Below are 13156 nucleotides of genomic sequence, written 5' to 3' on the forward strand. Positions count from 1 at the left end.
AGTTCTACATGTGTAATGCTAATTCCTAAAACACAGACACTCACAATGTCTGTGAAAAACTTCACTGCTTCTCCTTCCCCCACCACCAAGCACTTTATTTTAGCAAGAATTTTAGCTAATAACCAATGCATTTTTAACATAACTAAAGGAAAATAATATAAAACTTAAAACATTTTTTGTGGTGCACACTATTTTGGGGTCATAGCCATTATTATACTATTGTAACATCAATTAATTTTTTTTGCAAATGTCAGTTATAAATATATCTCCATGTATTTCTGCCTCAGTGAATAATTTAACTACAAAGTTTTTTTTTCTATGAATCAAAACTTTTTGTCCGAAGGAAGAAAAAACTATAAGGCAGAAACTTCAATATTAATGTAAAATAATATTAATAAGATCATAGCCTTTTCTTAAGTTGTATAAACTATTAAATTCTAATATAGCTATGAGTGTACTACAGACAAATACTGTATTTTGCTTGGCTAGTTATTCTGCTAATTGTTAAACCTAAAAATAATTTTTTTTTAAAGAAGTTTCTATCTTTTGTCATAACAAGTTTATTAGCCTTGAGGTAAGGTCATCCACAGCGGTGGGTAATTATATATCTCTCTTTGTATGGGCTGTCTAACTAACTATTTAATTAATAAATCATCTTTGATTGGATTTATCTAAAGTCTGTCATTATTAAATAAATCTCAGCTCAAGGGAACATTACTCATTGAACCTATAATCACAATTAAAATTGTTATTGATTTTTGGTTATTGATTCCTGACAAATTATGGATAATTGATTATTGACTATGAACAAGGAACCCAATAGGCAGCTATTGATTGGTCTGGCAGGGTGGAATCATGATCTGCCTGCCAGAAGTAGGACTAAACAGTATCAAGGATTGGAGTCTTGCTAGGATGTTCACAGCACCGCAGCACACCCTGTTCACAGGCTTTCAGATCCATTTCTATATTGATACATATGTGCATATCAGAACAGAATAAATAAATGGAACACCACTTTGGGGTTAATATCAGAACATCGGCAGGCTGGACACAGACTGTCAAACTACAGGAAAGGTCTTCCATAGCCGTTGGTATTTGTGTGTGTCATTGCGCATGTGCTGTCTTTGCTAACTATTGGATTAATAAATCCAATCAATGCTGACTTATTTGAGTTCTGTTACTCTTAACCAAATCTGAATTTGAGAGCCTGCCATTCATTAAATATATAAACGCAATTACAATTCCTGTCAGTTACTGACTGCTGATTAACTGGTTATTGATTATTGACAAGTTGATTATCAACATCCCTGAAGCAAAGGAGAGGGGAGATCATGGGGAGCACTCCTGTCCTCAGCAGAGGAGGGGGAGCTGCACTCCACCTTTCGTCTGCCCCGCCCATGACCCATTAAGCCCCATGGGCACCACAGGGGGGAGGGTCTAAAGAGCAGAAGGGAGTGGGACGAGCATGAAGCAAAGCTACTTCTATATCTCCCAGCTGGTGTCTGACAGCTTTGGCTCCCCTTGGCCAGTGTCAATGGGACAGGAGAATCCAGGCCCTGTGTTTGGATTTGAAGGAATCTTTCCAGTGATTTGAATATAATGGGATCAGTAAAGCAGGCAGTCCTGACCAGTGATGTTACAAGCAGAAGGCCCTGCTTTGCAGGACTTGGATCGCCGAAACTTTTCATGCTGGTTTATATCATGGTGCTAGATCCGTGTAAAACTGATTAAATCATGTACAAGAGTGCACTCCCTTTGTTGTTGGTCCTAACTTGACCTTTTTCCAGGGAACTGATTGAGCAATAAGCATGTGGGTGATGGGGACAGCTTATTGGAGTACCAGGCTGACAAGCTGAACTATAAGGAGTAGTTTGTCTTTACAATAAGAGTACATTTGCATAGCACATTGCTGACTTGTTATTTCTCTTAAAATACGTTACAATTGCCTTTTGTGAGGTGAGCTTATATTTACTGTTTGTTTGTTTTTGTTTTTTTACAGCCCCAACAGAGGCTTCTCCATAAACACTACCAGCCTCTAAAGCTTCTGTCCTGCCAGGTGATATGAAAGTGAACTTTACTTCGTGAAAAGCGTAACAAATGACACTGCCAGAAGGTGACCATGGAGAATTGAAAGATTAACTGAAATACAACCATTCAGTCAAGATGATGCATTCCGGAAAGTCTGGTTTGCTGTGGAATTAAAATGTGGTGCATAAAATACAGTGCTAATTTGTTCAAAATGGTCATTGACAGACCATTAGCTGGAAAACTGTTTCCAGTTTTCATCACTGTGCATAACTGTGAGTTCCCTTTAGGGGACTATCTGTGCCCTTCACTGGAAGTCCTGTTTTAGCATGGCAACTACTGGATTATTTTATTATGTATGCAGATGGCATGATGATGTTTTAGGAAAAACTTACAGCAGTCCTCCAACCTCCATAAAAATGTTCACAATATTACACCCCCGATAGGAATGTAAATGTCTTGTATATGTTAGTTATGCAGTCTAATGGTATTCTGTTTAACTATATGTGATCTCCACACAGAAGAGTTAGCACATTCTATACATGTCAGGAAAGGTATTTTCTTTATTTCAATACTAAAATATGTTTCAGTACCTACACTGAGACTGTATCTAAAATAGAACCCGTACTTGCTTATATTCACAGATTCATGGGAGATTGCATAGATAGATTTGCTCATGGCAAGTATGCACTAGACATATTTTATTGAGACTTATTGAACAGTTCTCATGGAGGTAGCCAGGAATAGGGGATGTTGAATGGACTATCGGATATTGTGTCTGCTGTCCCCCGCCCCCACCAATAAACCAAGCAGTCCACATTTCTGTTGTGCTAATGTAAAGTTCCCATTAAATTGTAAAGGAAAAGATCCCTTCTCTGAGATGCATTGTGCCTATGGCTTCGGTCTACATTAAACACAAGAGAGACTGGAGAAATTCTGGTACTTCTGCTAATCACTATTTGGTGCGGGGGAGGGAATCACAACTTGCAGAGTCCGAACAAAACCTCTTGAAGATAATAAAGAGTGAGAGGTGGACTAGATGCTCCCACTCTGTACGACTCCTCATAGAGGACAGATACCTCCATTAACATTTCCTCCTCTTTCTACCCAAAACACTTTTTTTTTTTTTTTTTTTTTAAACTCTGAACTGGGGTTAAGGTAAATGGTTCTAATAACCCTTTGGGCATTTTGTAGCAGGCTCAAGACTGTTGCATTCAAACTGAGCATTGTTATTTGTTGTTCAGTCTCTGAGTGGCTGACATCACGGGTTGTGTCACAGCTGGCTGTGGTACAGTTTTTATCCACGGGGACTTGCGGGAAGTACTTTTCATCCCACCCCTCACATTGGGACCTATTTGAAACAGACTATTTACAATGAAGTAAATTAAATAGTCAGCAGCATCACAAGGGACCAGCCTGGTGGTTCTTACAGTTCGTAAATGAAAGATGGCACTTTGGGTAGCCACAGAACATCTTTCTCTCCAACCTAACGGACTAACACTTAGTCCATCTGCCAAACCTGTAGAGAGCCTTCCATGTCGGAGACTTAGATACCAACAGTGGAGAGAAGATGAATCTTCATGGGATAACAGTAAGACAAAGGGATATTTTTGAGGGATTTCATGTGGTACACTTTTAGAAGCTATTCTATACACTACTAGTGATTGTAAGATCAACCAGTTAGAGCACCAGTGCACCCAAAGTGTATATTTTTGGCTTTGTCAGATGGGTGTCGATTTATGTCAGAACTTTTCACCCATCCCTGGTATGCAAACAATATATATACTTTTTGGACAGTTATAAAAAAAAAATTAGGATCAGCATGTTGGCTACTGTATAATATCAATTTAGAGCACAATTACAGTTAGTTATGGCCAAGATTTTCAGAATTGTCTCGTGATTGTTGGGTGCTTAACTTGACACCTTAAGGGAGCCTGATTTTCAGAAAATTCTGAAAACCAGGTCTCTCTAAAGTTTCTCAAATTGGGCATCCAGAACTTTCGGGCATCCAGAATCACAAGTCACTCTTGAAAATTGTGGCCTTTAATTTAGATTGGTTAAAAAAACTCCAATAAAGGCATAAGAATAATATCCTCTCAGTGCAAAGTTGCTAGAGCAATACTTTAGCAATGTGTACTTTTTATAGTTGCCCATAGTATTGCAAGTTGACTTTTTTCGAAATTGGTCATGTGCATTGCAGAATTTCACTAAAAGTTTTAGCACATTTTATAACCCTTTGCTATTGTTCTGATTTAGAATGAATTCTGGGAACTGAGATCTGTCATTTTCGTAGGTCACTTACATTACTATTGCTGTTTAAAAAAAACTTTCTTGGTTTGTTTAAAACAAAACAAAAAGAGAGAGAGATACTTATATGTTAAGTATCCTCTTTTACTATACTCAAGTTTATTACATAGTGATACATTCTAGAATAATTCAAATGATAAAGTTAAGATTGTCACAGATCATTATACTATATGGGCGTGAGAGAAAAAGATTAGTTAGGTAAAATGTTTTTATATCAATGTTAGTTTTAAACGTCTACTAGTACATGGGCATGAACTTAGATGTCTGAACTAATCCGCTTAAAACAGTTTGTTTTAAATGATTCCCGGGGTTTAGTTAGGAGGATCTGGGAAACACAGTGTTAGGGGCACTGAGAAATGTGAAAATAAGGGCCAAGTCCTGGTCTAACTGAATTCAGTGGAGTTTTTCCAGAGATTTCAGGAGGCCACTGTTTGACACTATGCTTGAAACTTACTTAGGCCTCAGTCCTACAAAGACCTATGCACGTGAAAGACTTCAAGCATAAGGATTCTCCCACTCACGTGTGTAAGTGTTTACAGGAACAGGGCCATAAGGAGCTCACTGTATGTTTGATTTGTATTTAACTAGTAACCACGTTTAATCACTGTTACTCTCCGAAAATAGGCCATGCTTCCTCAGGGATATTTATGGAATTATTATACATCCGATGAACAATTGTCTCAATCCCAACACATTCCTCTGAAAAGTGTGTAATATAAATAAGGGTAGGAAGGGGGTTACATTACTGTGAACGGAGCGGAGTACTGTGTTGTGTGAGAGGCTATGGAAAGCTTTCATGTTTTTATGCTGAACACCTTATTAATAGCAGACCCCCTCCACTTTTCCCTGGGTCCCAAGAATAGATCCATGGAAAGAATGCTCTGTTTATAGTCATAATTAATTTACAGCAAGGGTGCCAAGACTAAGCCAACATGAAAGGTAAGGAATAAATTCATTCCTGCAAAAGGAAGTGAATTTAAATATGCTCATAGCCATTAGTTCTGTGCAAAAGCAGAGTAGGAGACTAATGCCATTGTGTTAGAATAGCAGCCCTATGGAGGTAGGGGTGTGTGTGTGTGTGTGTGTGTGAGGGAGAGAGAGAGATGGTGGTTAATTTAACAATGTGGGCGGGTGGGTGTGTACTTTGCATTATCACACAGTATCACCATTAAATTTACCACTGTGATGCTGGCAATTGAACTACCACAGACTTGACTACTACCTCTAAAATACGGGTAAACAATAATAGTATCACTAGCAGAATACTCCTATCTCAGCACCCAGTCCTGCAGCCTTGCTCCCATGAATGGTCCGATTGCCTGCTACCCTTATTCACCTGGACCCATATGTGAGTAAAAGCTGCAGCATCAGACCTTCACTAAGGAGTTTTCACAGAGGCCAAGCCATCTTAACTACTTCAGATAATGTCTTTTCTTATACTAGGAGGGCAAAGGAATCACCAGCCTACATAGGAAACTATACTACAGACGAAAATACGTTGTGTGCTTTTTTTCCCCTATTTTTAGCTGTATTGCTTGCTTTGTCTGCAACTGTCACTTAATTGATTTGTTAAGAAAGATAAAGACTTACAGGCAAGAAGCTTGCAAAAGCTCTATTAGTGCTTCGGTTTTGCCAATCCAAGTGCATTAGCAGGTTCATTCTTCGCACTATTTCCTCTCTATTTTTAAGAGTAATTTTGTGACTTTACAACTAGACTTAAAGCAGCTGCAGACTATTTTAAAGAGAGGTTAACCTTTGAGAGTGACATAATTCTTTATTCTGTAAGGGCTGTGGGGCAGATCCCCAGCTGGTATAAAACAGCAAAGCTTCATTGAAGTTGTTGTTCACTGATTTATGCGAGCGGTAGATCCAACTCCATTTTGCTGGTTTTTCTTAAAACAAAATAACAAAAACACTAGATAGGTCAATTATTCAAAAATTGCTCACATATGGAAAAAAAAAATCTTGCATGTTTTACCTCTGTACTCTTATAACAAATACTATCTTTGTAAACTCAGTCTCAATGAAAGCCCTCAATACCTGGCTATGGTACAATTGGCTCTCATCTCTAGACTGTGATCAATATAAGATTTTAATTTAAAAATAAAAGGGTCCTGTGGTTTAATGAGGGTTGATAGAGCCAAAGAAGCAAGGTTGCTGTTGACATTATCAACAGTAAACTTTGGGAAAGATGTTTTGAATACAAAACACCCCAATACATAACAAATGGAAAAACAGGGAATCTCACATCAATGTGTACAAATCAGAATTTAAGATATGCAGATGATTGATAAGAGAAGCTAAAGGTATCAACGAAAAATCTTTGGTCAGTAGTGTTAAGGATGATAAGAAGGAATTCTTTAAATATATAACGAACCACTGAAATCTTAGCAAATTATCTAGGTCCAATACTAGCCAAATATGGTAAAACTATCAATCCTCGTGCGGGACAGGCATAAGTATTCAACAAATATTTCCGTTCTGTGGTCAGAAAGAAGCAGAAGAGTGTAGTCAGATCTTACAGTGATAATTAAATACTTTCTATTCCACCAGTCACTAGAGAGAATGTTAAACAGCATGTATTAAAGATAAACAGTTTAAAAGTTTGGGACTGGATAACTTATACCCAAGTGTATTTAAAAAATTTACTATGGAGCTCTCTAAATCATTAATGTTGTGGTTTTGTTTTTAAACAAATTTTACAACACTGGGGAAGTTTCAGAGAACTGAAAAAAGACTAGTGTTGTGCCTGTGTTTAAAAAGAGTAAATGAGATGACTTGGGACACTGTAGGCTGGTTATCATAACATCTATCCTGGGCAAAATCATGGTCAGGTTGATGTGGAATGCTATCAGCAAAGAATTTTTAAAATGTTTGCATAATTAATGCTAATCAGCATGGTTTTATAGAACTTGTCAAACAAATTTGATATCATTTTTGTGAAATGACAAGTTTGGTTGACAAGGTAACTATTTTGACATAATATACTTAGATTTCTGTAGGTAATTTGACTTAGTCCTGCATTGTATGAAGTGTAGTTGTAGCCGCGTCAGTCCCAAGACATTAAAGAGATAAGGTGGGTGAGGTAATGTCTTTTATTGGATCAACTACTGTTGGTGAGAGAGTGAGCTTGTCTCTCTTTACCAACAGAAGTTGGTGCAATAAAAGATATTAACTCACCCACCTTGTCTCTCTTAGTCTTCTTGCATAACATTCTGATTAAAAATAGCCCAAAATCAATGTAGCTCATATTAAATGGATTAAAAATTGGTTAACTGACAGATTTCGAAAGTAATTGTAAATGTGAAATTGCAATCCATTGTGGGTATTTCGAGAGGGGATCTGCAGGGATCATCTCTTGGTCCAATGTTGTTCAATATCTTTATCAATTATCTGGAAAAAATATATAAAATGTAAAATTTACAGATGACACAAGAATTGGTGGAGTTGTGAATAATGGCATGACCTGGATCTCTTGGTAATATGGTCTCATTTGAACAACATGTGTTTTAAAACAGACAAATACAACATCATCATCTAGAAACAAGGAATGCAGGTCACACTTATGAGATGGGGGGACTATATCTTGGAATGTAGTGACACTAAAAAAGGATTTAGGGGTTATGAATGGAAATTGCTATAAGAATGATTTGAGGGCTGGGGAAAAAGGCCTTAAACTGACAGAATAAAGACACTCAATCTGTTCAGTTTATTGAAGAGTAGGTTAAGAGGTGACTTGACCATGGTCAACAAGTACCTACAAGGGGAAGAATTTTCTGATGGCAGGGAGCTCTTTAATCTAGGAGAAAAAGGATATAACAAGATCCCATGGTTGGAAGTTGAAATTAGACAAATTTATACTAGAAATAAGCAACAAATTTTCAACAGTGAAGGTAATTAACATTTGGAACAACTTACATAGGGATGTGGTGGATTCTCCATCACTTGAACCCTTTAAATCAAGTCTGAATGCCTTTCTGAAAGATATGCTATAGCTCATACAATGTATGGGTTTGATGCAGCAATTATTGTTTAAGGTTCTTTTGTCTGTAGTAAGAGGATGGGTGAGGGGCTTATAAGTACCTTCAGAGACTTACTCAGACAGAATTCTATTGATTTTAATGTGTTAGCTTACAGTAGTAGAAATATGTATGCAGATGGACTTTGAGATAAATGTCAGTGGGACTGCTTGTAAAGGAGGGTAAGACTGAACATGATTGAAGGGGACAGAACTGGATCCAAAATGACTATTAAAATAGAAGAAGAAGTCTGTGTCCTTCTACAAGTAACACCTCGGGGCCAAATCATGCACTCAAATCATTGGCTTCAGTGAGAGTTTTGTCTGAGTAAGAAGTAAGAACGGCAGAGTTTTGGCACTGGATTAGGAAAGTAGTATTCTACAGGAAAGAGAAACTTTCTCTGCCTGTACATTCTGAATATTTTTGTTTTGGAAAAATTTTAAAATTTTTATTGAAAATTAAACTTTTTTAATTTGTGGGTTTTTTCATTTTTATATTTGATTATTTAATGATATCAGTCGTACTCACTACCGATGTCATTAAATAATAACAGTACTACTAACATGTCATATTGTGACGACTCAAAATCTATATTTTATTTTTAAAATCATTAAGCTCTGCCGCTATTCAGTGCTGATTAAAACATCATCTCTTCTTTTCTTCAGAGTGTCTCCTGTTTGTGTTGTATTGAAGCAGTGTGACACTTTGAACAAGAAGATAGGCACTCCGTGTACTAATTAGAGGAGCAGATGTTTTCAATAGCTTTGTGTTAGCCTGGAATCATTTTTCTAGGATATTGTCAATAGCTGCTCCTCTAATTAGTAAAATAAGAGAATACTGTGACTATTGAATCTTGACATGATATGTCATGTTGTGCACTTCTACTATTGATGTGTCATGAAATACTTTTATTTTTACATTAACATAACACTGAAAAATTTAAAAATAAAATTTTGAATTAAAAATTTTGTTTTGAAACGAAGTTTTGAAATTTTTCCAAAACAAAATTTTCAAAGATTTATTTTCATATAGAAAATCATGTTTTCTGTTGGAAATTTTGTTCAAATAGATGCAAGTTCACCAAAAACTTGGATTAGTCAAAATGGCATTTTCTGATGGAAAACTGTTTTGACTAAAATTTTCTAACCAACTTGAGCAGTAAGCACACCAACTTTACCAGTAAAAAAGCTTTTGCATGATTCACCCCTTATAGTTGGTCATTTTGAATTTTGGTACTTTAAAAATAAGTAACAGAGCACTCCGTTTCTGATGGCAGTTTCACAAAACAGTGTTTTGATGGGAGTACTATAAGCAGAGGCTTTAATACCTGCCTTTTACAGGTCTTCAGTATTCTGGGGGGAAAACAGGATATATGTTGTTTAGAATAGACAATAACTAAACTCAGCCAAAGAAAAAAAGCAAAGTATTTACATTTAACTACCAGAAGGTGATGTAGGCAGACTGGTGTTGAAAACCTTCACCAAAAAGCAGGGCTAAAACCGAGAACCTAGACAAGAAGGTAAAGATCTTTTGGATTCTTGCTGTAATCCAACATAAAAAGAAATTAGTTTGGGTTAGATTTACTCCTTAAAGAACACTAGCCCACATCAGTCAGCCATGGAATGAATTTCACGCAGTCACTAGCTTACGTTTGTGATAGCTTATAAGCATCTTCAGTATTCTGAACAACCTTGCAGCCCGCAAAGGAGAACTGTCCTTAAAAGGTATGTTTGAGGTCATAGTTTGGACAAAGAAAGGAGCTGATGTTGCAGATGGCTGTATAATGACAGCTTCTGCTCTAAAAGCAGGATTTTGAGCATTATTATACAACATCCAGGCTTAGCTTGAGAATGAGAAGTAAAGCTTCTTTCTGATTTTTAAGTGAAGAATATGCACCGAATACATCTAAAAAATTCCACTGTGCAGCTATTGTTGCACATCTAATCATATTATTTCTATTAAACACTTGCAGTGAATTCATCTATTTAATTTGGTGGCTAATGACATTAAATAGCTATACACAAATTTTTAGCAAAGGGAGATCGATACTGTAGCAAAACTGCATATGAGCAATAAAAAGCTGTGTAGAGAAAAATATTGATCCACCAGGTTGAATGCTTGGGGGTTTTGTTTGTCTGGAGCATGCATTTATACATCCGTGCAGAGGATCTCCCTTATTGAGCCTGGCTCTGATCTCAAGACTAGTGCAGATGAAGGGATGTTTAAAGTCCTCTTATTTTACCACCTGATCCTCATTTGCTATATCGAGTAGCTGCTATTTCTATGTTATTCTTCTGAGAAGGGTGGAAGAGAGATCTGAGTGACCTCCACTAAGATCAATGCCATGCCTTAAGTATGTGATCTTCCAACCACTGCTAAAAATCCTGTCACAGGAGGTACTCATTTATAACCCTTCTCCCTCCTGCAAATAGGCTTCAGCTCCACTGACCCAGATAAGAGAGAGAGGGAGAATCTTGTGCCATGCTGTGAACAAGCTTACATCTTAGTCCTGTAAGACCTGAATGAAAGTTAAGGGCACTCAGCACTTTGCCCAATCAGACGCTAGCAGTGTAAATCCCCTGATTGCTAGAGGCCATTGAAAGTTTGAAACTGACAAGTTGAGGGCCACAGAGAACAAGTTAGCTGCACTCTTTTGATGAGTTATTACTGTATATTGGGCTCAACTCAAAATTAAGATGAAATGCACAGCACAATATCAGACAATGTGAAGTAAATGAATGACTGTGCTCCCTTTAAGATGGGACATAATCTGCTAAGGATGGCTTCTCTTATTTTGCATTAAGCCACTAGGAAAGAAAAATGCTATGAGTAAAATAATTAATTATCTACCTTTTCATGGCATTTCAGAATCGGGAAAAAAAACAAGCTAGCATTCAACATTAAGATTTCACACACCCCAGTAATTAGCATGGTATAATGCTAGCATTTCCTCCAATACTGAAATATTAGGTCTGATCTCATTATACTCAATGGAAAGATGCTTGTTAACTTCGGAAAGCATGGCATCAGGCCATTTAATCTTTTGAAGACTCTAGGTATTTTTAAATCTTGACTTTCTTTTTTGCACTCACAAATAAATGTGAAGGCAGTTGTTTGCAGGTAAAAATGAAAGCATGTAGACATGAAACTACTTGATCACTCCTACAAACTAGGCAAGGTAAGCCAAAATGTTAAAAGTAGCCTCTAATTTTGGGTACCTCTGTTTTTAGCAGCTCAACTTCGGGACCTTGGCCCTGATTTTTAGAAACGCCGAACACCCACTGCAGAAATTTAAGTCAATGGCTTATTATATCCAAGGTGTGTTAAACTGATCAACCAAAAAATCCATGGCCCTTTTCAGAATTTGGCTGCAGGCCTGGCCTCATTTGCATTCACAAATAATGGCACTGTCAGTTGTTTGTGAATGCACATTTCAGACACAGAAAGGTAGGCAAGGTTAGTTCCTTTGAAAATCATGGGCTAGATCTATAACAGGGGAATGGGATGCGAGGGAGGTGAGGTTCTATGCTCAGTGTTTTTGCTGGAAGTCAGAGTAGATGATCATAGTGGTCCCTTCTAGCATTGAAATCTATGAATCCTCAGCTGGATTCAGCTGAATCGCTGTCGCTCCATTGATTTCAATGCCAGTTTGCACCAGTTGAGGATTTGGCTCCAGGCCCTTAATTTCCTCTTAAGTATATACATGGCTGACAGTCTGAAAAATGCTAGCACACTAAGGGTCAATGAGTTGTTTTACTCAAAGGTCTCAGTGAAGAGCAGTTCCTGCCAGCACTAAACTTTTTAAAGATAGAGCCAAATAAGGTGGCATAATCAAGAGTGTGCCTTTTTGTTGGATGTACACTGTTTCTTCCCAGGCACCCAAGGGGTTAATCTGTAGCGCAGTTCATTTTTTCTCAAAACACAGGAATCATTGTACAATCCAATTCTGAGTGGCTGTCAATGTTAATTCCACTTGATTGTTTTTATATTTCCTCTGTTTTCCAAAGTCAACAAAAAATAAAAAAATTGGGGGGATGAATTGTTTTAATTATGAAATTAAAATTACTATCAAGTTTTTGGTATCTTTGGGCATGATATCTGGAAGCTTTGGAAATCTGCTTTATCATTTTGTATATCGGACAATTTTGTACTCTGCATTGTTTGACTTCATTTGTGCATGGCAATGTAATTAAAATATGGAATTTTTACTCTAGTGTAAAGTGTTTTGTTTGATTTAAACAAATCCAAAGCTTGATACTGCTTGCATTGAAGCCGAGGAACCAAAAAAAAAGAAAAAAAAAGTGAGCAGGACCAAAACCCTATTAATGAAAATTGTCACACTAACTTGATTTAAAAACAGGAAAAAATATTCAGATTCCGACTTAACAATAAATCCCAGCAAAATAAGTATTTTCATCTAGATTTCTCCCCATCATTAATTTTGTAGAAGGAAAATCAAAATCAAAAGCCAAAATTTGACTGATCTACATTAGTCAGTTATATGCAAAAGTCAGCAAAAAACAATTCTCAGAGATAAATTGCTCACACTTATGATGTGCCTTTCCCAAAGAATCCCTAAAACCACTTGTGAAGTGGGTTGGTAGGCTTGGTGCAGTTGCTTCGGACAAGTGTTCACATCATAAAAACCACCATCGCTTCTGGCTTAGGGCAAGAGGCCAAAGGCATGAAAACTAAACCACACTCACTTTTTGACTCCAGCAAGCAGTTCTTGGGTTGAATTTTTTGGTGAGAAGAGGAAGCTTGCGATGCCACGTCCCATACTTTACCTGTCCTGTGGTTAGTTG

The 13156-nt window shown here is 37.1% G+C and overlaps 1 protein-coding gene across 1 annotated transcript in view; it reads left to right on the forward strand.

Annotated features, from left to right (window-relative positions):
- SAMD12 (sterile alpha motif domain containing 12) overlaps positions 1–12564 on the forward strand; it is a 238925-nt gene extending 226361 nt beyond the window's left edge. Inside the window, exon 5 of the mRNA XM_048841536.2 lies at positions 2000–12564. Within this exon, the coding sequence (XP_048697493.1) occupies positions 2000–2022 (23 nt within the window). The 3' untranslated portion in view covers positions 2023–12564. The remainder of the gene's footprint in view (positions 1–1999) is intronic.
- The last annotated feature ends 592 nt before the right edge of the window (positions 12565–13156 follow it).

Source organism: Caretta caretta, chromosome 2 (genome assembly GCF_965140235.1).
Source record: "Caretta caretta isolate rCarCar2 chromosome 2, rCarCar1.hap1, whole genome shotgun sequence".
Taxonomy (NCBI): Eukaryota; Metazoa; Chordata; order Testudines; family Cheloniidae; genus Caretta; species Caretta caretta.